The sequence below is a fragment of the Ixodes scapularis genome, unplaced genomic scaffold (genome assembly GCF_016920785.2).
Source record: "Ixodes scapularis isolate PalLabHiFi unplaced genomic scaffold, ASM1692078v2 PGA_scaffold2__306_contigs__length_199485367, whole genome shotgun sequence".
NCBI lineage: Eukaryota > Metazoa > Arthropoda > Arachnida > Ixodida > Ixodidae > Ixodes > Ixodes scapularis.
This window is the reverse complement of record NW_024609857.1, coordinates 88878554-88905629: the sequence shown is the minus strand read 5'-3', so window position 1 is coordinate 88905629 and position 27076 is coordinate 88878554. Positions and strand designations below refer to the sequence as shown.

The 27076-nt window shown below is 46.0% G+C and overlaps 1 protein-coding gene across 4 annotated transcripts in view; it reads left to right on the top strand.

Annotated features, from left to right (window-relative positions):
• The window catches only part of LOC8052424 (4-coumarate--CoA ligase 1), a 75971-nt gene that overhangs the window by 20402 nt on the left and 28493 nt on the right, over positions 1-27076 (top strand). For 3 of the 4 annotated variants that reach the window (XM_029969087.4, XM_040205972.3, XM_029969089.4), the window contains exons 2-5: positions 576-707; positions 3940-4141; positions 11684-11787; positions 17243-17445. In XM_029969087.4, the coding sequence (XP_029824947.2) occupies positions 585-707; positions 3940-4141; positions 11684-11787; positions 17243-17445 (632 nt within the window). In that variant the 5' untranslated portion in view covers positions 576-584. Of the gene's footprint in view, positions 1-294; positions 436-575; positions 708-3939; positions 4142-11683; positions 11788-17242; positions 17446-27076 lie in introns of those variants that run through there. The other variant, XM_029969088.4, reaches the window with a different exon arrangement.

Sequence of the window (27076 nt, the reverse complement as noted above, 5' to 3'; positions counted from 1 at the left end):
TTACACGTTCTAAAAATGAATAGTAAAACATAACCATTTATTTCTCTCCAGATACGTCCTTTAGCATTAGTCGACAACGCATTGTACGTTGCAGCATCTCGGTTTCCGTTTTGTAAAGCATTTTGGTAAGGGTGCCAACAAAATTCCAGACGTTTACACTTCTCTGTAATGCGAAATTAGAGCGCAACCCTTGATGAGTTTTGATTGTGCGATATACCGTAGGGTAAAGAGTGCGATATATTGTACATATATTGATAGTTTGATTTTTTTTTCTTTTAGGATAGGGCAGAAAGGACGAGGAGGCTAGGGTGGGTGCCCCATAATGCAACGCGTGCAGTGTTGCATTATGGGACTCTTAGCCGACCTTTCCCATAGCGGTTAGTCCGACGCCGCTATATGCAGGATCGGGTGCTAAGAGCTGCGCTGTTAAGCTGGGTAACGTATAACAAAACCTTTCCGCTACGATATATTGCTCAAGGATTGCTCGATCTCAATATTCAATGTGCTTTCAACAGTTACCTTTTAGCGATCTTCATCCGAAGAAAACCTTTTCACGAAGCGATTTGTCCCCTCAGGTCTGAAGCATGAAGTGCCGAATCGAGGATGGCGTCGTGTACTCGCCCTTTCCCAGCTGCGAGATTCCCCGCTGCTCGTTCTACACAATGGTCAAGGAATGGTTGGCCAAGACACCCTCCAAGCGGGCCCTGGTAAGATTCTGTTGTGTTGTATCACACAGAGCCGTTTACACTGAAAGTGTTTGGCCTTGCCTAAGGAGATTTTGACAGTCTGGAAACCACAGCAGCGTAGTCTGACGACCGGGGGACAGCGGGCAAGCATTGGATCGCAGATAACGCTGCGATCCAATGGAGCTGATCGCGCAGCACCGAGAGTGTATTGCCGTGGCGCTTGTCGTTTTTTGTACGTTTCCTATCACTGGCTAAAGCAATCACTGTGCGTCATTGGTTGAGCAGGTGGTAGAAAACACGCAAAGACTGCAACCGCCATGACAATACACTTTTGTATTGAACCGTGGTTAAAAGCGCTAAAAAAGACATGCACAAGATAAAAGACAAACACGGGCGCTCGCATGGTTAAAAGCGCCCATGTGTGTTTTCTATCTTGTGTACGTCTTTGTTTAGCGCTTTTAACTATGGTTCAATACAGTCAACACCAAGGTGTAAGATAGACAGGCGGCGAAACGGCCCATAAGCTTACCGCAGCGCCGTGACCGGATTGTGTACTCGTCTGCTTGCGGGTACCCCCGACTTGCGACAGATGGCGCTGCGGCGCGAGGGAAAAAGATCGGAATCGGATTTGCGTGGAACTTTATGGGAGAGTGCGCAAAATAAACCGAGAGCACGACAGTCCTCAATTGAAAATCCACGAGAAACTATCTCCGTCAGTTTAGCCGGTCGCCATCGGTCGCCCACCCGGAGTGAGAGTTCGCGGTGCTCCACATAGATGGCGCCACAAAAAAAGAGAAAACCGAGGGGGACACAATGCGGTCGCTCATTTGGCTCTCGTTTCCCCACCTGTCTATCTTACACCCTAATCAACACCAACTAGCCCAGCAACAAGTTCTTTTATGATACACTGTTGGTGCTGCGAGATTACCTCCATCGGATCCTCTGGTCGGAGTTCAACGTGAAACCGAGTATATCTGTATATAATACGGGGTGTTGGTTTTCTTTTTTTTTTACTGTACTTTTTGGTGAAATAATGTAGTTAGTGTACTGACACTCGACCTGATTACAGTCTAGACGTGAAGCGAAATTTACTTTCAAGCTTCGTAGTTGGAGACCCATCATTACAGAATGTCATCCTTCCACACGAATTGAAACCGAATCTAACCGGCGAAGTGCCAACACCTCCTAGGTAACAAGGCCGTAGTGCTGATAGAGATGTCTTCATCAGCGAAGGCCAACGCTGGACGCACATTGGACACGACGTTTGGGTCGACGCTCGGCTCAAACTTCACTCGAAGCCGAGCGATGACGCAGCACTCGCTTCCAATCTGTGTCCAGCGTTTGCCTTCGCTGGTGACGCAAAAATGGCAGCACTACGGCCTTGTCTTCTAGGTGGTGTTAAAAGTGTGCCCGTGACGTCGATCCCGGTCCTGCACCTCCGCAACCCACGTGTCCACGGCGCCGAGCACGTCTGTAGGGTGCTGACTTCGCTGGTTCGGTTCGGTTTGAAGCCGTGCGTAAGGAGGACAGCACCCGCTTCCGTAGACTCCTCTATACTAACAAAGCCTGGGAGATCGCCACGAGACGCTGCCGCCGAAAGTGAAAAGGTAGAGCGACAGACAATAGGCATATAACGGGCGCCCCGCTGCGGCGAGACGCCGAAAAACACTTCTCCCGAGTGATGGAATGTCCTCTCGTGCTTCTCGCATTCCTCGCTTCTTTTCTCGTCGGGTTTGAAAACCATGTTTCGGGTACTCGCCGCTGCAAAAGCTGTGCGCTGACTACAGGCCCCCCGAGAAATGCTCTGTGCTACCAGATCATCGCGCTCCAAATCTGCGACCGGGCACTCTATGGCTCCGTCATCGAACTGCCAGGCTTTGTGAGTATAAAGGAGGCTATGACACTATTAATAGTTCTAGCCGAAATTTCACTGCACAACTAGGCTCTAAAGATGTCGAGTCAGGTCTCCGACTACATACATTCTGCTCCCAGAAATAAAAAAAAAGCTAAAACGTTCATGAAATCACACGGGTAATTGGTTACCCAATTAACCCATTTCATCTATGTCCTTATGGCCCCGGTAACACCAAACTTAGCCCCATGGCCAGAAAACCTTCACGCAAGCTCACTTTTTACGAAAGTTCCGATCCTTCTATAATATACCCTGTAGAAGCACTATCACTAAGTGGAAGCAATATAATGTATCAGATGGGCATCTGTGCCTTCGATGACCCTCAACTTATATCATCTTTGGTGTGTGTCTAAACCATTGAGAACTGCACGTGATCACAGAGAAATAAGTGAGCGCGACTCAAGTTGGTCAGTTTTTGATCGGCGGTTTTCGGGCGGAAAAAAAAAACAACAAATTTCCAACTGCAAATTGTGTTCTGGTGGGTAGTTGGGCTCTCATATGTCACGTACAAATAAAAACCTTGGCGAGTATAAATGCCCTGTTAGTGTCCCTTTAAGGGGTCTCCAAACCTAAAACGGAAAGCGCGAAGCGTGCCCTTTTAGCGGAGAGCGGGAACGCTTCTTTCTGTTTTTAAGTTTAGATATGATTTTTGTCGGTCGTCAGAAAGATGTCAGTCATGACAGGCCGAAGAAAATGTATCTGTCCACCTGCTCCTTCGCTTTTACCATCTCTCCACTTCCCTCGTCCTTGTGATTGGTTGTGCCAGTGGTTTCGACACGCAACCATTCCAAGGACCCACCCAGGTGCCCCCCGTCAAAATGCGGGACGAAGCGGAACGCGTCTGGAAAGCTCTCCGCTAAAAGTGCACGCTTCCCGCTTTCCGGTTTTTGGTTTGGAAATTCCTTCACTTATGATCATTAACCCTGATACAAGGGAGAAAACGGAAACAGGGAAGAAAGAGGACAACACAACGACGTTTGAGACGTCGCTGTGTTGTCCCCCTTTCTCCTTCTTTCCATTTTTTATCTTGTTTCGGTGTTTATAAGTATGAGCGTTCGCCATCTAGCCTGCGCCATTACCCTTATTTTGTGCATAGGTCACTTAACGTCAATTTCCCCGCTAAATTTAGCGAGGGAAACTGAATTGGTGTATAAATGACGTGACGTTAATTACTCCTCTAGATTTAGCGGGGAAACTAAATATTTGTATAGGTCACGTGACGTCCATTCCTATTTGCTAAGTTCAGCAGAAAATGAACCGACGGACGGACTGACCAACTTCATTATTTAATATCGTTTCTTTTGCTGTGTTCTAGACTCTTGCTTTCGAAATTGTTCACAGGTGGACGAAGCCATTACTTTGACCCGCCAAGAGCTGTTTCAGCGTCTGCAACGCTACGGCGCTGGGTTTCAGGAGCACGGCATCCTTCCTGGAGACAGGATCTGCATTCATCTCAGCAACTCCGTCGAAAACTTCGTTGCGATGTTCGGCTGTATTATGGCAGGTGCCACCGTAATTCTGGCCAAAACAACTTTGACTGCAAGTAAGTTTCGCACCTGCCGTTCTAGTATGAATATTTTTAATTAGCTCTACAAATAATCTTTTTCCTTGCAAATCACCGCAACAAAAATAATTAAATGCAAAACATTAATTTCTAATGTCCTGGTTGAAAAATCCTCAATACCCGAAAGAGGCTTCTAGACAATACTGAAATAATAGTGTTGATCTATACATCAAAGTAGCGGTACAAAATTATCGATAGTACTATTGATAACGGAAGCCGAATCTAACTATTGATAGCGTAAAAACGGCGGCTGCCTTTAAAGTTCTACAATGCATGAAACGCAGTATTTAACGTGATCGTTTTAATTTAAATAGAAGAATATTATCAGTCTTGTGTAGTGTGGCTAACGTGACATCCATATATATTTATAAAAGTATACGTCGGGCGACGTCGGGTTACGTGACGTCGATTTTCCAGCTAAATTTAGCGGGTAAACTAAATTGGTGTATAGTTCACTCGACGCCACTTTCCCCGCCAAATGCAGCGGGGAAACTGAATTTATATAAAGTTCACGTGACGTTAGTCACGAGACATAATTTGTTCCACAAAATTTACCAGGGAAAGTGAATAGACTGATCTCACTAGCAACGAAACCAACAGCTTCTGCGATGCACCGAGGAAACATTAGTATTTTTGCACGTGCGACAACCTCGCTGGAGTTCTGCGTGTGCACAGCACGAGACGGCAAGAGATGTCTTGTTTACTGCGACCTGCCTCCTGTGAACTAAAATTATGGCGGTTTCAAGCATGCACCGAACGCTTAGCGACTTCGGTCTACAGGGCTGTGCGACTGAAGTTTCGCTGTGCATACGCAGCGCCTCTCCGCCTGGCGAAGCGCGCCCATACTTGTTAGCAGTACGAGGAGCAGACAACGCGGGAGGCTGGTGCGCTTGTCGTGCTGACCTCGCGCTTCGTAAACTAATGTACGGAATGCAAAAAAGCAGGGAACCAAGTATTGTGGTGTACTCAAGCAACATATCATCGTATTAAACAGTAAGGTAGATATGTGTCTCCCGAAAAGTTTATTTGATTCCCGGGTGGTGATTCAAGAAAGATCGCCAGAAGCATGAATCGCCAGCTTTGCGAAGGACAGGGTTCATTATTAGACAGTTTTAGTGGACCGAACGCTATAGCTTTGCGTACGCAAGGAGATTGCGGGTCGTGAGTGGGCATGCGCAGAACGCAAAAGAAGGGCTAGCGCATTGCGGACGCACGCAACGCTGGGGATTTTGCGTTGCTGGCTAGCGGGCCTTGCGGGACGCTCTTGAGAGATCTTGGATCCAACGAGAGCACCAGTTTCAAGATGGCGGTTGCCTCGAGTGGCGCAACAGGGGCGACGTGGTGTTTTCGAAGTTCTGTGTTACGTGAAATTGCGTGGTGTTCAGTTCGGCGGTTCTTTCTAGGACCTACCGCGGTCGAATCAGATCGCCCTGCAGCTGCAGGAGTGCACAGTAGAAATGTTCGCCGCTCGCAGTGTGCGTCGACGCTGCGATCTGTTTAACGCTAAGCCTATTCCCACAGTTCATCGCCGACGGACGAACGACTCTAAAAGAAATCGCCGAAGTTCTCGCTATGCACTGGACATCAGGGTCATGAATTTCATTCCGCGATAGCATTGATAAAAGGTGCCGTTTCCACGGGACGACTGACGGAGGCTCCGTGATCGAATTTGGCTACGCACTCGTACTCGTAGCCTCTGCACCCCGCAGAAAAGCGCGATTGACGAGGCAGCTGTGGCTTGATTTAATCTGAAATAAAATGATAGGACACTTTTTCTTTTTCAATATTTCTTTCCAGGATCATGGTTGCGCTATAAGCACGCGGAATTCTACGGCTCTAGCAAATTTAACCAAGATCATGCGCGGTGTTCACTCGAAAACGTAACGCACAAGTAAATTCGGTCCGAGCAGGTTATTTCTAGCGTACGCTATACTATTGCGTATTGCCCACGTAAGACCCAGCAACGCTATACTAAACCTGTCTAATGTTTTTCTATCTTGGCGCATGATTCAGTAATGCAGCTATGCTTACTAGTCACGTTAATACAGACCTTTTTTAGATATCGCGCAAGAGCAGGTAAGAGTTTTGCGTTGATTGGGGGAGCCGTCACTTTGAGGAGCGGACATTCATAAGTCCCTAATGTAGTAGCTACGATGATTCCCCGTGGCTATCGACGAAAGAAACCCGAATATAAAGTTACCGTTTTTGAAACAACTTTAAATTTGAGAACCAAGCTCACTTTGCTTACCCACCAATTTTGTTCCCCGATGCTTACAAGAGAAGGCGAGTAAGCGGCAAAAGACTTCGAGGCAGGATAAAAATCGGAGCAACTATGGCGTACTAACTTGAATGTATATTTGAAAAGAAATTGACGGCTAGGAGTAGTTTTTTATATATATTATTAAAACAATGTAGTTAGCCCACAACAGTATAAATACTTTCCAAGGAACTCTAAAAATTAGACACTAGAACATTCCTGGATCGACGAATTAGAGCTTGATGACAGTGTTGCATGTGTAAAATGGAAGTAACATAATGGGGATCAAGAGAGGACAACAGACAAAGGTGAATAACTGCAAATGTATGACTTAAGTTCATAATAAATTACATTTTCCGCAGAAAAAAAAAGGTAATATTGACGATCTTTTTCTGGCGCAGGGTGTTCTAGATATATAAAGTATAACTGCGCCTAAATAGCAAACAAAACAAGAAATCACCAACAAAGCTTGCTTGTAGTCACCCGCAACTCTTTTCAGAGTTATCATTCTTGCGTAACATAATAAAGGCAAAAAAGAAGACAACAATACTGGCGGAAATGTGAGTCGATTGGCGACCACTCTTTTTACTCATAAAAGTATGAGAGAGTTACTGAAGTACGTGCGCGAATTACGATTTTACCGCTTGAACGGCAGCGGTACACGGGCGCAAACTCAACAAGCTTTCACGGTGGGTAGTAAAAGTTGTAGGAATTCGCCATTAAGCCCTGGTCCTCATTGAGTTGAATACCCACTCCGTAGTCCGCTCTTTGCGCGGCTACGGCCGGGTCCGTCCATTGACTTCCTTTCTGGGGCACCGGTGAACGAGGGACACCACAAACACAGTGAGTCCGTTTTTGACGTGTTTATTGACTCAAATGCCAACACGCTTTGCTCTTAGACATGAAGAGTCTGGGCGCTGGCTCAATTGCCAGTATCACCCGATCGGTTTCCAGCGCTGCCGCAATAGACATATTCACGGGAAGTCGGAGGCCCACAGAGAAAAACCGAGCTCCGTAGAGCCAGGGCCTCCGCCGACGAGAACCCCCGGCCCTCCTTCGGGGCCGGCTTACGTAGCCTCGGACATATGGACGCGCCCGGGGAGGCCGCTAGCAGTCGCGTCCGCTATCACTTGCAAGGGTGTGCCAGTCGGTTGGGTCTGGCTCATTTGTTTCTTAAACAAGTTGATTTATGTTTTTGCGGGTTCGGAGAAAGGGCTTTTTATAGTGTGTAGTGCAGGTCAGATTGCGTGATGCATTACCTCAAATAGTTGTTTCGACAAGTGATAATAAATTTCCTGCACGAAGTTGTTGAGGCTTTCAATTTTCTACAGGTTCGTTCTTCTTTAGAATACCTGAGTGAGGTCACCCGAAAGCTCTTCTATAAGGATTTGCTTGAATTCGTGTTACCAGTGCCTTTATATCGCGCTTTATACTCTGAGGGCCGCGAAAAAGATGTGCTCAAATGAGTTAAAAGAATGCCGGTGTGGCCATCCGTTAAAACGTCCTTTTTGCAACTCAATAGCAGCACCCTCCCCTTTAAACCCTGGCTAGAAGAAAAGGGATTATTCGTTCCCTTGTCAACTAACTGTCTTCTCTACCGTCAACCTGAAACGATAAAACACATCTTTCTGGACTTCTGGGATGCAATATTTTATTGGGACATTCTACAGTGAACACTAAAAAAAGGCATTATCACCCCTCGCCATTTGGTTTCTTGCTGTAGACAACGATTGGGGTGTGCCCTATGACATGTTCATGGCACTGTCTGTACACAGCACGTGGCGGTCAAGGATGGCTGTGAGGCACGCTGGTGTTGAGGCTCGTCCCGTCAGGAACTATTTTATTGAGAGTGTGGCATATGGGGTGCGAGAAGTGTATAGAGGACGAAGTGTTCCCCCTGAATGATTTCGTGTGTTTCATAAACTGCTCGACCTTAAAGGACCCATGAAACGAATTTTGGGCTGGAGTAAATAAATTTATATTGGGATTTTACTAATAGCACATCGTTCAGTGGGCCAAAGGAACAAAGGTAAAAAGTCAGAAGCCTGACTTTCGCTACGAAAATTCGCAAAACATAGCGGACTATTTCGTACCTCCTTCCCTTCGTAAACTCTCCGCCTTTTCACTGTGATACATCCGCGGACCCCGCAGCGCGTCACCGGGCTACTAGCCACCATAACCGGGCCCCCGCAGCGCGTCACCAGGACCCAAGCGCACGTCACGCGACACCGGACCTCACTTAATCCCTTTACCCCTAAACTGACTTTGCGGTGGAAGCTACGCGCTTGCCAGACCAATCAGCCGCCTCCCTTTCATCACCTGACCCATAGCCTCCTCTATACGGAGAAAGCCTGGCACATCGACGACGGAGCCATAGAGCGCGCGGCCGCAGGAAAAAGGAGAGGAGGAGCACGCCGAACGGTGACCAATATGGTAGCGCAGAGCAGAAAGGGCAGACCTAGACAGCGAGCGCTTGGGTCATGAGCGGCCGCTCCCCGAACCACGCTTGTTCTTGTGTTTTCGTCACCGTCGTTTTTGTACTCCGGGAGAAACGGGCGCGGCGATTCGAAAGGGCGCAGGGAGAAACGGGAAAGCGTGGACGTTGAGTTTCTCCTCTCCGCGATGGCGACAAGAAAAGAGAGAAAAAAAAAAAGATTGTTTCTGCGTTTGGCCGCTCGCTCTTTTGTGGCGCTAGCGGGCAAGGTTCTCTCCGCTCCCGTTTCTCCGCCCCTCCTTTCCCATTTACGGCGGCCGTCTTTTCACGCGACGCGCCAGGCTTTCTATAGAGGAGGCTATGCCTGACCTCATTCTCTGCGGGTCGGTATGTGCGGGAGAGCGTGATCACGTGGAAAATGTGCGGCTGGCCCAACGAGCACGTAGCTTCCACAGCACTCTCAGCTTCGGGGTGAACGAGGTGGGGAAAGCAACTAGTCGGAATTTTGAGCGACGGGCTAATCTTCTAGGGGGACAATGGTTGTGTCAGGCTCTTCAACACAAGCGAGATTCCGAGCAAGAGGGGGCTCTCCCCTTTTCGACTTCTTGAACTGTTTGGTACAATGCGCGATTAATGAGTTGAGGAGGAAAGCTAAACAGAAAAAAGTTGAAAAAGCGTTTCATGACTCCTTTAAGGGGATACTACAACGAAATTTCGGCGTTCATTTTTCCCTCTATATGTGTTCAAAGGAGCCGTATCACATCGAACACACCAATATCTTGTTAAAAAAGTCACGAAAAGGAATTTTAAAACGAATTCAACGATTAGCAAAGAGTACCTGGTGGATGTCGCTAACGCCTCGTTTTTAATGCCCGTCTATATAGGAACCTTGACAGCTAGTAACTGTGAGTGTCTCGCCTCCGGCCACGACGAGAGAAGAGGGGAAGGAGGAACTCCCGTCTTCCCGAGAATCCCTCTTGTGTGTCCCAGGAGTAGCTATTGTCCCCCTACAAGATTACAGAAGATTAACCCGCCACTCGAAATTCGTACAAAAGAGGGAGGAAGTGGCCGAGTGGGCTAACGCGTCTCAGCTCGGAGCGTGGAGCGAAAGCTTGCGCTGGGAACCTCCTGGGTTCGATCCCCGCCGCCTCCGCCCGTTTCGATCTGGATGAGTTTCGTACCGGCACGCGTTCGTGTGATCACTACTGCGTGATGCACGTTAAAAATCCCAGGTTAGCGGTTGTACCGCACTGGCTAAATTTCTCATCTACAGCTAAGAGACCGATTACCCGTTGAGGCGCATCTCCATCAAGGCTGTATCAAAGAGCAAGCCAATTTTTTTTCGTACAAAAGCAGCCGCTTTGGTGGCTGGAAGGACTAGGGGTCACTAGGCCATCCCCTCGACGTCAGCCTCGCGGTAGCTTTGCTCGTCCCGAGACGACCTACGTCACGATTGCGTCGGATGTGACGTGCTCTAAGCTGGGCCTTCTCCGAGCGCTTGCTAGAGTGTGCCGTTTATAACAAAAAAATACAGCCACCAGGCTCAAAATACAAACGTGCGATTGTCATTTACGGATATTGTGAATCATATTCAACCTATTCTTGAACACGAAGGATATATTTCAAATTTCGTTGAAGCATTTTACCCGTGTCCGGCCAGCCGGGGTGTCATTGGCGGTTTCAGTGCCTCATGCCTGATTTATTTGTTCCTTGTGCAAACAGGAAAGAAAAAAAAAGGGGGGGGGGGGGGGGAGGCGAGACCTGGGATCATGCAAAGACACTCGTTTATAAATCCAAACGACTTAGGTTCGATTACTACCGAGTTACAAATGATTTTTTTTCAACTTAAAGCTTGTTATTTGGCAGCACTCGGGGGTCATAATTTAGGAACTGGCCCCACGCTGACGTCACGTAGGTCCGCCTAAAAACCGTACCGCCTTTCTAGATCAAAGGTTCACCCTAAATTGTGGGCCAACACCGACCAACCGGGTGGTGTAACAGCACCACACTGCCCGACCGGGTGACGTCACAAAGGCAGCAGAAATTTGGACACGGTACCCCACCCGAAATTCGGGCAGGCCCGAACAATTTGGGACACGGGCCACCGCCAAAGTATTCTGACTATGACGTGTGTCAGACACTTAAGAGCTATTAAGCAGCGAGGTCACGGGGTCCGTGGATTGACGTCACAAATGCAGCAGAAATTTGGACCCGGGACCCTGGGCAGGACCCGATATTGGGGACATAGGCCACCGCCAGAGGATCCTGCCGACATCAAACACCTATGCAACACGAAGCAGCAAGTCACGGCTTGACTACACAAATACTCATTAGATCGTTTTCGGCCGATTTGTTCTATTTGGTATACTTTATATGCTAGTTATCTCTAACTACATATATTGAGGACGCAGCGTTATTTTTGGTTTTCTTTCGATTTCATGTTTTTTTCCCAGAGCCCCGCGATGTCTTGCCGTACATATCCGTCGTGATTCACCGTTTTGGCTGTAGTTTCATTTTCGTAACACTATAGGTTTCTGAAAGTTCACTTTCGACATAGACAGCCGAGAGCCAACTATTGATAGTATTATCGATAGTACTATCATGGCACTTTCGAGGCACTTTCGACGGCACTATTGATAGCCGACTATCAATAGAACTATCGATTGTCAACTGTTAATAGTTTTTGACATTATTGATAGTTTCTTTTTAACTATGGATAGTATCGATAGTAAATTTTTTGATAATTTTGCAGCACTCCCTAATTGACCTTTTTGAAAAAGGGAGATATGATAAAGCGATGCAAAGAGGTGAGTCGAGGGTTTCTTTGCAGGAGAGCTGCACTATCAGATGCAAGACGGAGATGCTACCCATGTTTTGACGGATACGGGGTACGTTGAGAAGGTTCTCGCTGCGAGTTCTACGCTACAGCTCAAGGTGAGCTGATCGTTTTTTTTAGTGATCTCAAATTCAGAATTTATTTTGCTGTATGCTCTGCTATAAAATAGGAGTAAAGCTATACGCACGACGTCGTGCACTTCAACTGGAAATGCTATACGCACGACGCGAGGCTCGTATAAAACGAATGGTTAAAACCAGACTTGTACACGTTACTGAAAAATTGTAAGGAATTACAGTTACAATTGCTCAAGGCTAAATTGTAATTTTTTTACAATTACAATTACCCTCTCCTAAAAATAAGTGACAGTTACCCCGAAAAGTAATCCGTTACTTTCGTGGCGTTACTTTCAACTATATTTTCCTCAATTAAGAAACAAAGGGAAGAAGGTTGTTCAAGTTCTTATTGTTGTCACCTGTTCCATTCATTGACCTTCACTATTTTGAGTAGCAGCTGATTCTCAAAAGTCTCGTCAGACATATTGCGTTATTTTTTACTGAAGATGACTGCTACGCTGAACACCCTTTGAACTTAGGCACTGGATGTGAGTGCCATATTGTGCCTCACGAATATTTAATGCTCTGCATTGAGCTTTTTCAGCGAAGCAATGGAAGTACTATTTAGCTTGAACATAGAGCAAAGCTTCATTGTAGCTTTGCTACAATGAAGCTTGGCTGATATTCTTGTTTTAGTAGAGTTGGTAACATTAAGGTGATAATAAAATAATAAATAAGGCTTGGCTCGATATTCTTTCTTCTTCGGTTCTGAACAGGTCGAGACTCGGTTGAGACGTTGGTGAATAAGTTTCCAATATATAAATATAAGTTATCGAGAAAAAAAAAAACACCAGGACACTCATAACAACAATTAATTAGAACGTTGGTTAAAGCAAGGAAATGCAAACGCACGTTTGCTGTGTGTACCTTTCTTGCTGCCGTTCAAAAACGCACAGACCACGGACCGACTGCAGTTTACTCCTGTGTTCTCCAGATAGACGTCCGCTGATGCCACGGGCAGTGAAGGGTAGAGTACTAAGTAAGCCACACCATGGCCCCACTCTTGAGTTTCACTCTCTCCTCAAGCCCAGATTATCAAGTCTACGTCAGCCACCTTTATGTTTTATTTTAAAAATATCTGCTTGAGAAAAGATGCTTCCTGCTGGGGTAAAAACAGGAAGAAGAAAAAGTGAAGACTATTACTATTTTCGAAGTGCTCGGAAAAAGCTGACTCAGAAAAAGGGTAACTGAGATGCCGATAACCTGGCTGGAATTCACAAATAAAGTGGGCCAACCCTAGAAGTTGGACTACAAAAAAGTAAGTAGTTTTTAAAACAGGGTCAAATAAGGTGAAAACAGCAGAAAAAATACATCCTGTTTTCGAAGAAAAGATGATAAGTGTGCAGCAACGAACGAGGATGCTTGAGGCGATAACACCTTCACATATTATCACGTCTCTTTTAGTGGATTTTAGGGCAGACGGAGCGTTGTTTCGTGTTGTGACATTATGAAAATGGTCGTAGTCACTATAACGGAGAAGGACGTTGTTAATTCTTGTCTGTGCACTTACCGCCTCGAGCTTCTCGAAGAGGCACACAATCACTTGGTTAATCGTAGTCTGCTGCTTCGATATCAAGTTGCACAATAAGATATACTCGAAAATTTTGGCCTGTTCCTCCGTCCAACTGCACGTCCGTTGCTTACGCACGTCACGTGGTTCACACATATAATTACTATGTCGAGCACGTGTGGGTTGTGCGATAAGCAGTGCTGGTTTGCATTTTGAGCAGCTGAAAGCCATTCAGAATATATGAAGGACGCTATCTTCAGAAACATAGGGTACTTGCTTTTTGATTCTCATTAAGGCTCACAGAGTTTCAAGTTTTCGCATCTGTTACACTATTATCCCATCTACCTAGGTCCCTAACCACTCATGTTCATCTGTGCTGCCAAGCACGATTGAAATTGCTTCCGCGCTTGTCTAAGACACAAGCTGAAGTGCAATAAAAACTGATCTGAGCTGCTCCTAGCCTGCTCCAGAACGTAGTTTTAACTGCTCCCAACCTGCTCCAAAACAGCTGTTTCAGCTGCTCCCGTGGCTGCTCCCAAGTACATTTCATGAGTTCCACCCCTATTTTTCTAAATTTCCCAAGCACCGAGTTACATGCTACTAGTGCAGTTACTCACGTTGCACGTGCTGGCGTCTGCAGTAGTAATTTTTCTAAAGCAAAAAGTCTAAAACAAAGTTTGCCTCGCACGCACGTTCGTCAAAGCCTTATTATGATTATTTACTTCGAATCTTTTCTGAGAGGAAGGCCATCGCGAGCGGACCGTAGAATTACACTTCTAGCGTTTTCCTCGACGCTTGGGTAATTTAGAAAAAGGTCTATAAACCTATTGCTTATTACCCAAGCATCAAGGATAATGCAGAATTGGTGTTCCACGCGCCACCTACGCACGCCTTCCCCGTATAAAAGATTCGAAGTAAATAACCATAATAAAGCGTCGAGGAACGCGCTTGCAAGGTGTCATTTGTTTTAGGTATTTTCTTCAGAAAAGTTACTACTGCCGACGCCAGCACGTGCAGCGGGTGGAACACCAATCCCTACATTCTTCTTGATGCTTGGGTAAAATAGCAAAACATTTATTGGGACGCTGTCTGCTTTTGTATGCTATCAATACCCGACCGATTTAGTCAAGGCAATCCGCTTTCCAAAGACGTTGCTATGCCGACAATTATCGCGTTCATTTAGGCTTAGGAATGGCCAGAATCGAAAGACTATCTAAGAAATGCGGCGAGGTCATTGCTCGTGCTTGGCGATTTAAGTGAGTTAAAGCAAGGCGAAAGCCTCCTGCACCATTCGTTGCTGACTAACGCGCCCGGTATTGCAGCTACAACGGCATACGAGCAATATAAGTTCCGAAGCGAGCGGCGCTCACTCACCGGGGCACCGCCATGTTTCCCCGCATCCCTACCGAGCCAGTCACGTGATTTCAAAATGCCTCTCCTAGGTATTGCGGCTAGCTTTAGCCGCGGTTAGCGCTTCGAGCAAACGGGCCCTGATTACCGGCGCACATCAACGTGTCGGCTAAACACTTGAAAAGAAATGTTAGCATACCGAATCCCAAAGCGTCTAAATGTATTGCATTCTGAAGGTGTGTTTATAGATAGGTTAACTCTGGGTGAATCGCGCTGTCATGCATGATTTTGTATATATGAATTCATGTGATAAAATTTTTTTTTTCTCAGTTTAAGCTTATGTTTTGTGTTGATTTACAAATGTCGACTAATATAGTGCTGAGTGACTTTTTCTGTTTTTTTGTTTATTTTTTTGGTATCCACTGCGATTATGCACGATTTTGTTTGGATATTGATTTTTCCGAACATTCTGGAGTATGTACTGGGGCTGAGATCTTGTCAAGCCGCGCAGCGCGGCTTTTTTTCTCGGCTCCACCATTACGTGTGATGGAAATAAACTATTATTATTATTATTATTATTATTATTATTATTATTATCGTCCATATTTTTGACTTAAAACTCTACCGATAAGGTGGCACATCGCTTTAGTTCGCCAGCCACGGCACACCGACTGCAATCAGCTCCGGAGCGCTGTGACGCAAAATAGTGACGCAAGTTTTGTCATTAGCACGTAACCCTCCGGCTTCAAACGAGGGTTGTCCTTCCGGCGGGCATCGCGCGTCTGGTTTCGGTATCGGCAGATATCCAGAACACAATTTGACAATGAATGACTCGAGCCGCGTGCTTGATTCAGAACTTTTAAACCAAGGCTGGCACTCAACGCTGATTGCCTCAATTTCTTCAAAGTAAGCATGTATCCCAAAACGTGTCATTAAAAAAGTAATTATAGTAAGTTACAGCTAAAGAAGGAGGGGCGAGGGAAGTGAAGGCTGGGGAAGAAGAAGCAGACGGACCGCTGGAGATGAGAGGGAGAAACCTCCTCCTCTCTCCTGTGTTCCACCTGCTTCCTCTTCGCTGGCCTTCCTTTCCCTCGCTCTACCATCTTGAGTTGCAACGGACTACTGGCTGGCAGATCGAACTATAGGGGGCGCTGTGACCCGTTGTTGCCCCACACCTTGGTGTTTACCCAACACAAGGCCTGTGGACATGCCCGCAGGCCTTGTGGGCATGTTGACGACTTAACGCAAAAATGCTAACAATAAACGAAGTGGCGATTATTTTTAGTGCCGGATCTCTGCCGAACAATGTCGTCAGGGCATGCGAGCTTGACCCACTCCAGCTTTTGTGCTGAGCTGGGCATATGCACCCTGCACGCTGCATTTTTAATGGAGGCCGGATTTGTAACAAAGAAGCCTCCTCTTCCCCTCAGTCGACCGGAGAACACGAACTCCAGCCGAACGCTGACGCGGTGTGGGGTTAAGTCCGCCGAGCACTGAGTCATTGTTATTTGTTGTACCCATTCATGTAGTTCTAAATTTAACCTCTTGGGGAGCCACACTCTGATCTTCTCCCCATTTATTACTTTGGTCCTTTCTTGAACATTATGTCCGCCTAGCCGTATAAGTCACTTTCGCAGACCGCATTTTCGTAACTTTCAGGGCTTTTTTTTTTTTTTTTTTTTAAATGTGTATACGTGTAAGAAAACGCCTCGTATCAACCCCGAAAAACATTTCCGAATTTCCATTTATAAAAAGAAAAACAAAAAACAAAACAAAAAAAAGAAACACGGAACCCTGCCTCTGAAGTTGAAGTCTTTGATTTCGAACAAACAGCAAAAGTTGTAATGTGGAAACTTTACAAATTATGTATTCAGTTCTATTTCTATCCTATTAGTAGGGGCGTCGTAATAGCGACTAAAATTTCGACGTAGACCCGCCCGTTGCGGTTTACCGGCGGTAGGAAAGCGCTAGAGCGGAGAGAAAAAAAAATTCCGAGGATACCTAAGCACTTCTTATGAGTTCTGGATGCGGAAGCACTCTCGGCGCCGATAGGAGCAGGAGCGGCCGCAGCGCCGGCAAGGAGTGCGGCAGTGCGTCGCGCAGACCGCCCTGCGGCTCGCTGGTGACTGTTGCGCCGGTGGGTGAGGCAGCGGCGGGAGTGCGAAGCTCGGCGCGGCGCGTGCTGAAATTACGTGTCCTCTTATCATCATCATCGCCCTGTGCGGGTACCGGTTGACGACGTTAGACATCAAAGCGTAACGTTAGGACTAACGTCAAGCCAGCGCATACCCGCGTCCCCTTTTCCCGCTGCGCCGCCCTAAGTTTGGCTGGCTCTTTAGCAACGATCACTCCGTTGCTATGGGGCCACATGACGCGTCGCAAGCAATAAAAATTAAGTCTTTTTATTTATTTCATTTTAGAAGATTCTAGCTTAGTGTATCAAGTTGGCATTAGTTCACTTTTGGTACAAGGTTGTTTCAGAACTTGAACGTTAGTCTCCTCGACGGAGGACGCTGTGAATTGAAACGATGATAGTAATCAACGATCGACTTCAAAACGTTATCTACATATTTTTAGGGCATTTTCGTCATGGGCGATGCGCCGGGATTTGTGTCAGCTTTGAAGTTTAAAGACTGCAGTGAAAAGAACTTCAAAGAGGTGGAGATTCCAGACCCTGAAAACAGTGTGCTGGCAATAACCTACACCTCGGGCACTACGGGTCTTCCGAAGGGTGTAGAAATCACCCACTACAGCTACGTTGGAAACGTCTACACGTCAGGGTGAGTGAAATACTTTTGAGGCAACTCGTGATTAGCCCTTCCCTTCAGAAAAGCACCACCCATGCGCAAGGCTAGTTCACACGTTTCCGTTTTGCTGTGAACGAGTAAATTGTGATCCCGTGTAACCGCCTATGCAACACGCTGGCAGGCTGGTGTAATCTATTGGATAGACCTGGAACACTTCCGAACTGCACTCTAAAAAAAAAGAATGTAATGGGGTACACCCATGAAGGGTCTAAGTGCCAGTGTGCTTGTCACATATACTACACCCTTTGGGGGAATATTTGTACACCCGAAAGATTGGAGTATGCGTACTCCCGTTGGTGTGGTGCACATGTACATCTTTTTCTACACAAATCTCACTCGAAGGAAACACGGGTGCACTCCATTCATTGGTGTACGGCTACACCTCTTTCTGCACCCAATGAAACGAAATGGAACTCAGATGCATCCCACTCATTAGTGTACCATTACTCCCTTTTCTACACCTACTGCCCTCAAAGAGAACACTGGAGCACCCCGTTCACTGGTGTACTGTTACACCTCTTTCTACACCCACTGAATTCGACGGGAACGTAGATGCACCCGATTCAAAGGTGCACCGGTTTATGCAGTTAGTTTATGAACTAACATCATAAACCTATTGAAGACATCGAGGAAACCCTTAAAAAATGTATGCGCCCCGGTGATTGCAATAAGGCAGGTAAACAGAGATGGGATTGTTTTAAATCCCCTAGAAGTTTATTGGACAGCCTATTCCGTAAAGAAGTACAAACGTGCAAGCAATTCGTGATATGTGAAGAGGTACAAAGAAGCTGTTGCACTATTGAGAAGATCACTAAGCAAACAACAACGGGGGTGAGTCTTAGGTATCTATTTCCCCATTAGCGGGCAGAATTATTTCTCTGAAATTCCACCGGCAGTCGCCACTCAATGGCGGTACAATCACTTCATCGAACGGCGTTTCATCGACACGCGATGTTTCATAGACAGCTAAAATTAGCTTTCCTATGTTAGCTTCTTTTTTTTTCTTGTAATGAGCCTTTTCAGACCGTATCCGTGAAGTGACGTGTATGGGTGGGACAGGTAGGATAACATTTTTGTATTCAGCCGCCGCAGACTGTTGCCACGAAGCGGCGTGAACGTGTGGGCTGCAGGTTGGTGAGCACGGGAGATACGCGCGCGACGAAATGTCCCTACAGCGTGCATTTCGCGTAACGAGTGACGATGAAACGTTAGTGTCGACGAAACGTGCCTTCAAAACACGTATCAACGAAAAGGTGTCCATGAAACGTGCGTTCACAAAACGCCGGGAAATTAAGAAAGTCAGTATTTTACCTGCAGTTGTCACATGATTGTAGACAGCTAATGACAGGCGACTGCCGGTAGAATTTTGGGGAAATTATTCTCCCGGCTGTTAGGATATTGACACCGCCTAATTCTAGAGGTAATCTGGAACGGAACGGTCAATTGTTGCAAAGGAGTAGGTGCAGCGCACTTACGATGAAAATACCGGACTTGAAATATGTATTCCGAGATATATGCCGACACGGGCACTGCAGAACTACCACACAAACAAAACCCAAAAGAAACGGGCCTGTGAAGATTCAACACAATGTGGCAGAAACAGTAATTTGCCGAACCGAACACTAAACGCATCACATGAATTCCTTGGGCTTTTTTAAAGAAATCGCTTGTTGCCGATATACGCGGAGGACGTTTTAAACACTCGAAGCCTTGGTAAAGTTGAACACGTTGTCGCGGGCGAAATCTCCGGCAGCCCCGCTGGTCCCAGCACAGCACACAAGAAACTAGGTCGGGAAGCAGACATTCCGGGATCGGAAAGATCTACTACGTCATCCGTGAAACCTTTACCACTTGATCACGCTCCTGCCGGTACCCGCGCCTCAACAACGGAGTCAAGGAATAAAAAGAGCCTGCGGTTCATTGGTCCGGAGACTGCGCACCTTCTTCTACGCTTTCAGCTTAGGGAGAGACAGAAAAAGGAAGGAGTAGGAAAATAGCAGCTCCTTCAAGGCCAAAAGGGGGGGTGCCCTCGTAAGGTATTTTCTTCAGGGGCATCCCAACAATGAACACAACGAGAAGATTTGTCACTTATATCCTCTTGAAAGTTGAACCCAAAGTTAATAGTGCAGTGGATGCTATCCGTGGCCTTGGCCTTCAGGCAGGTTCCGTGCTATGCCTTATCTCTAGCTTGGAGACTGCAGTCACGTGATCCTGCCCGGAGTTCGGATTGGCCTAAAACAAGCATAGCGTCTACTCTACTGTCCATACCGTGTGATAGGACAGCTACATACTTCCAAAGAAACTGCTCAACCCAAAAGTGGCCCCCAGGGGCAATCCAAGCACAAGCTCATCGGGGCGCGCGGCTAGCGTGGCGGTGCACTGCTACACCTAAAGCAGGATGCTCATTGTTGGTGTACAAGTACACTGGCTGGGTAATGGAGGGTGCATCTTTCAGAAAAAGGGTGCATGGGCGCCTGATCCACCCGACTACACGCTTTTGTTCTTAGACTGTGCGTTAAGTCCAGACGCAGCCAACGCTACCAGTCGATGGGACCAATCAGAACCTCAAAAGGGCACCATCATGGTGCTTGTCGTGCTTCTGTGCGTGCTCTATCGTCGTTGAACCAACCATAAACATAAAATGCCCAGTGAGTTGCAATTTTGACGCTGCTTGATTGGCCCCTCTACCTCTTAGCGTCGGCTGCGTCGGGACTTAAAGACAGTTTGTGTCGGTCCCCTTTTTCGTCCGTCGTCTCCGGTTTTTAATAAAATGTGAAACATAAACCAGCTCGCCTGTCTACTCGCTCCATCTTCAATAGACTGAATGTTTGCAGTAGTGCCTAAAGTTCCTTGATACTTCTTTTGCGACTGACGATAACCAATACAAATGACAAAGCACATCTCGCTGGTACAAAATGGCGGCACTAAGTTCGAACCTCTGCTGTGCGCCGCCCTTCGCTTCCCAAAACCTGCACTGCCACGCAGTCGGCGCTTCAAAGAATGTCGCTACTTGTAAGAAGCTCTTATCTGGGGACTTAAGTATTGGCGATATGAAAGCTGCGCACTCCCTATGAAAATAGTCGCATATAACATTTTCGCAAATATTTATACAGTGTTAATTATGCCTTATAAAACTGAAATAAGCTATAAATGTTATAAAATTCAAAAAGTCGTGAAAGCTGCGTTAATCTCATCTGTGCTGGTGATCTATACGGCCATGGGGGCGTAATTTAGGGGGCTAATCATTGCGGTATGTCGAATAGTAACTAAAATTTGAATATTAGCTTTCTCATTAGCGAAAATAAACATGATTTCAATTAGAAACTTTCTGAACGTCATCAAAAACCACCAAATCAGTATATTTTAAGAAAGACTTGGAGCGCGTGGGAACCACTGTAGTGTACCACTGTAGCAGCGCGCTAAAGTTACCACTCGAGCAACAGGCGCAAAATTTGCGGTGTGAAACCTCGAATGAAAAATGATGAGAAAACCGTGCGGGCGCCTTTTCGAACCCACAGTCTTGCGCCTGTTTGACGGGTGCTAACTTTAGCGCACCACTGCTGTTCCCACGAGCTCCCATTCTTCCTAAAACTGGGTTTTGTAGAAATGGGTGAAGCTCGGCAAGTTTCTTATTCAAAACATATTTTTATTTTCACTAATTCAAAACGTAATAATAAGTTTCTTTTTTCTTTTGAATAATAAGTCTTTTTTTTTCTTTTTTTTTAATCAGGCTGCAAGTTTGAAAACACGTGACGGCTTGAAGCTGAGCTGGTTGGTTCATGCTTGTTAAAGTTAGAGCTGAACGTTTTCACACCGCTGGACTACCAACAACAACTACCAACTACCAACAATTGTCTATTAGAGAATTGCAAGCATGGTGCCACAACTGGTGCCCCATGCGTGCAAGCGCGTGCAACGCGCGGGTGAACGTAGCTTTGGCAAGCACGTAGTCGCACGGGCGTGCCTGCTCGAGCAGAGACATGGCGGCGGCCAGTCGCCCAGCTTGCAATCGTCTATATATTGCGCTAAACGGATTCTTCCTCTTCTATATCTGAACCTTCGCCTTCCACTCTTCCTCTTCATTCATGTGCCTGTTAAGTGTGCGACTCTTCGCAGCTATGCCAGTTCCTTGTGGTGCAGCGCGATTGACGGTGCACTCACGCAATGATCTCCCTTCGCGTCAATAGCAAAGGCCTCGAGAATTTCTCGACCAACCCCGGTGCGATTTTTCCCAGTATGTCAATGTTGTCAAGGTTTGGCGCACATGTGCACATCCGACAAGGGGCCGCGAGGTGCCCTGCTGCTGTGATGGCCTTCACCGACGCTGCGTGGTCTCTCGATCTGTCATTAATGCACCTTTCCGTTTGACCAATGTAGCATTTGCCACATGACAAAGGAATCTGGTACACGACTTGTTTTGTTCATTCGGTGTATCTGGTCTTGTGAGATGTGCTGCAACCTGTCTCTTCGTTGTTGTCCTATCTGTTCACCTTCCGGCACACGGAGTATGCCTTATTGGGCGCAGAGCATATCACCTGTACGCCCTGTTTGCCAGCAATCTTCTTAAGTCGATGGGTGAACCCGTGGGCCGTGGATATAAGGAGTGACCACATAAGGTGTTCGAGGCTTCTTTGTTGTTATTGTTCCATCTCCCTCAGGTTGGCGCTTGATATTTGCACATATGTTTTCACAAGTCGAAACAAGGAGTGTCCTAGGGTAGCCAGCATCCTGGAGCCTGGAGATCTGCGTCGCGAAACTCCGCCGCACCTGATGCTCACATGACCTCTTAAGGGCGGAATTGAGCGCTGTGGTCGCAACTGCTCTTTTCACATTTTTTGTATGTTCGGAGCTAAAAGGAAGAAACCCTTTGCAGGATCTCCCCTGATATCTCCAGCACACATGTCTATTCCTAAACTCTAAGGAGAGATCCAGGACTTTTATGCAGTTGTTAACGACGAGTTCATGGGTGAAGGTAAGATCGGTGCGGCTTTGATAGAAACGCCTCATGACTGCTTCTTTACATCCGTTGGTTGCTTCATGAACCTCAGCGTTGCACAAGATTAGAAAATCATCCGCATACCTAAATATGGCCTCTACTCGGGGATCTTTTAAGTTGTGTTGGATAGCAGGGCCGCATGCTGCGAGGTAGATATCACAGAGGTAGGGAGCTACCCGGGATCCTATGCAGATAACGCTTCGTTATGCGTACTGCCTATTTTGATGTACTACTGCCGTCGCCTTTAGGTAGATGCTTAGAAGCTCTAAGAAGCTATTCAAGTTGAAGCCGGCCGCCTTTTTAAATAATTTTTGTCTTCGTCTCTGTGAGTGTGTCCTTAAAACGTTCAGCTGGAACTTTAACAAATTTAAAAACACCTTGTACACGCCGTTCACGAATGAACGGTGCTGAAATGTTTTAATAGACCTCGTGCAGTTTTACCCAAGTGCCTTAGCGTGCGCCCGAGAAATCCTGGGTATGACGTTCTATCTCCTGGGTGCTCTCTCTTCGGATCGCCTTACATCGCCGTTGACGTCTTCTTAATCTTCCGTTTCTTTTAGCTTTAATTATCACTTTTTACTTATTTCAGTGTATTCGTATTTTTGTAAGTAGTTATTTTTGTTATGCGTGCTGTATATTTGTATATTTAGAACTTCTAGGTATATTTCGTCATTCCTGAGGTTGGCGTCGACGGACATCACGCCGCTGCTTACGCTGCTGCCGACGTGAGTACTCACGACGCTCTATCGCGCTGTAATCTTGTCTATTTGACCCGCGTGCACTCTTGAGAGAGCCGTTTTGAATGTCAGTGCTCATGTCATCATTGTATGCAGTTAAGGAAGTTGCAATCACGACGCGGGAACCGACTGCGCACGGATCTGGCCGAACACGCTCGCTCTGCTGAATTGTGAGCGTGGAACTCTCGAGCACTTTAACTTGCTGAAGATGCAATACACTGCTTTGTCGTCGCTCATCCTTTGCCCTTCGAAAGCCTGCGAAGCTGTTCCAGCGCTCGGCAAGCCTTTCGGAGTGCCTTGCAACAACCGCCCGCGCAGCATCGCAACCTTCTGTCTGCGAGAGCCGGCGGTTCATCGTCGGGGGGTTCATTCCTTAATAATAATGACTTTATTTACCATACAAGTATGGTGGGAGCTGAGGGAAAAAGCTGCGCAAGCAGCTTGACTGGTCCTCAGCCCCCCCCACAGGTACACAGCATTGGGGAAGTCATACACAAGAATTTATATAATACAAAATGCTTAACAAAAAAATAACGAAACAAAAACAAAAGCAAAAATCTGCTAGCTAATCAACAGCAGTAAGGATTGTTTAATTAGAAAGAAAATAATCCTTAAGCGCACACATATTGGAAGATTCGACATCAAAATTAGAGCCCATAAGAGTGTTCAGTAATGTTGGCAAGGTTATTTTAATCATTTGGAGTCCATGATCTGTTCGTGACGTTTCTACTGCCTAAACATCCGAGTGACGGGTGGAATATATTGCAGATTTTTTTCGAAGTGATGATAATGAAAATAAAAAAAAAACTGTTTAACTCGCGACATTCCTGTTTATACTTTATGCTAAGCCTGAAAGCATAGTGATCAAATATCTTCACTACACGCAGCTCTCTGAAAAGTTGGTCAGTGTGAGAATCATAAGGCACGTTACACACAATTCGTAACACTCTTTTCTGCAATAGAAATAGTTTCTGCAGATCGCTTTTTGTCTTCGTCCCCCAAGCTAAATGGCAATTATTCAGATGAGATAAAAGCAATGAGTTATACAAAAGCAACTTAACTTCTTTTGGAAGATCATGACGATGTCTATGCAGCATACCAGTGATACGAGAGAGCTTAGAAATAATATAGTCAACGTGTTCAGGCCAAGACATGTGCCTAGAGAAAAACACCCCCAAAGTCTTAAGCGTGCTTACCACTTCGATAGGCGAAGAGTCTAGAAAAATATCACTCGTAAGTTCAGGGTTCTTATTTTTGGGGCAAAAAAAGGTCGCCTTAGTTTTCTTCTTATTATGAGATTATTTGATTTAGCACATGTGTGTAGAGCTTGTATGGTGTCATTAGCTACCTGCGAAATTTCATTATAATTCTTACCTGAAAAAAAGAGGCTGTTGTCATCCGCGTAAATGATAAACTTCACTTGCTGCGCAATGTTAACGATGTCACTAATATATATATTAAAGAGCAATGGCCCAAGTATGCTTCCTTGTGGTACCCCAGACTTAATTGGCTTGATATCAGAAAAGTGACCTTGAATACTAACATACTGACGCCGTTTTTCTAAATACGACTTAATGAGAAGCGCTGCATGTCCCCTAATACCATTAAACTCTAATTTTTGAATGAGCAACTCATGGTTAATGTAGTCAAACGCTTTTGTAAAATCGATGAATATGCCCAGTACTATATTCTTATCTTAAAAGTTGCGCAGTATAAATTCTTTTTCGTCAAGCAAAGCTAGTTCCGTAGAACGTTTCTTTCTAAATCCGAACTGAGATTCTGTAATGACGTTATGCTTTTCCAAAAACACAATAAAACGATTATGTATAATCTTTTCTAGGCCTTTCGAAAATACTGGGAGAAGTGACAAAGGTCTGTAGTTGTTCATGTCACTTCTATCGCCTTTCTTATAAAGCACTATCACCTTGGCTATCTGCATCCTTTGGGGGAATGTAGCCGTTTCTAAACAGAGATTAAAAATGTACGCCAGGTAACGGCCGATAATGTCAAAACGTATAGTACTGGGCGTATCTGTATACCATCGGCGTCGCAACTGTGACTAACGTTTACGTTACGAAACACTGACACCACTTCATCTTCACATTCTTCAGTGACTGGATTAAAATAGAAAGTTTCCATAATTCTTCCGTTCATATAACTGCAAGCATTAGTTGTATTGGAGTCCCCCCCTAGATTTACAAAAAAGTCGTTAAATACATCAGCGAGAGAACGACCAGTCAATTCAACGTTATTTTGTGTTATAGATTCAATGCTGTTTTGCGTGTCGTTGCGATTTAAAACAGAATTCAACTTCCTCCACATCACGTCAGTGCGGCCGGGAATTGGGCTGAACAAATTGTGGTAGTAGACGGTTTTGCATTTCTTTAGTTCCTTGTTCAAATTGTTCCTGAACGCCTTAAAAATTTTAAGCTTGTCTGGGTCTTTTGTTTTAATGAAAGCTTGATATAGCTTGTTTTTTATTTGTACCTTTGCAATTAATTCTGCCGTTATCCATGGTTTCCGGGCTTTTTTTAGTCTCCTTACTTTTCGATTGGGAAAGTGGTTCACGTAAATAGTTTTGAAAATATGGAGAAATTCATCCTAAGCTTCATTCGCGTCAGTTTTGTCTAAAACCCCTTCCCGGGGTTTAATCGAGTTCTTGCATTCAAGTCCTGACGATGAACCCTGGGCGCTTGCTGAATGACAACAGGTGCCAGAAATGCTGCATGCGATGCTTTGCGGGCCGTTGTTGACAGGCGCTGTAGTCTACACGGAGCGCTGGGACGGCTTAGGAAGTGTTCGAAGGGCAAAGGACCCTTTCCCGCCCACGGAGGACGAGTCACATGTTTTACAAGAAGACCCTGAAGCAATCCTACACACAACGAATGCAGACAGTGCCTACATTACACCCCCAGCTCACTACCTCACAAATACACTCACTGAGAGCCATCCAGCTTAACACACTCATCGCCCCCACCCGACTTTTCCTTTATCGTTTCAGATCAGATCCCTCCCGTCCCAATTGCTACGTCGTTGCTCTCCCTACAGTAGTGACATGTGCGCTGACATTCGAGACAGCTCTCTCATGGCTGCATGCCGGTCAAATGGACGAGTCTATAGCGCGATAGAGTGTTGCAACAACAGCAGTACTCACCTTGGCAGCGGCGTAAGCAGCGGCGTGCTCTTTGACGACGCCCGCGTGGGAAACTATGAAATATACACGAAACGTCACTACGTAAAAATACAGCACGCACAACAAAATAAATTCACTTACGAGAAATAAAAATACACTGGAATAGACACAAATATATTATTAAAGCTAAACAAACCATCAAAATCCCGGAATATAGAGAATACCTCAACGGCGATGTAAGGCGATCCGAAGGGAGAGCAGAGAGGATCTAAGACGTCGTACCCAGAATTCCACGGGCGCGGGCTAAAGGGTACTTGGGTAAAAATGCAATATATAAATTGAGTGGGGCACCTAGACAAACCCTTTATTTGAACAATCAACTAATCTTCGACCACAAATACAGTACAGAAACAGTAAGGCTAAGCATTTGAACAGTATTCTTACAAATTGAGTCAGAAGTCTATCCAGTGCTCCATCTATCGGGCAGGCGACACATTGGCGCCATCTACCCGATTGATGGCACCATTTCGCGAATGCGTCAACAATATATCACAACGCACTCAATCGCATTGAAACAGAAATGAGTGATCAGATCACTCTTCCAAGTCTACTCTCAAGATGTACTGAGGACAGAACCTCATGGAATCCCTTACGCCGCATTCACACTGGCGGTCGAACCGCCTTCGGCCAAGCGGTTGTGAACGCAGTTGATAAAGTTCGAACAATATTTCACGCGCG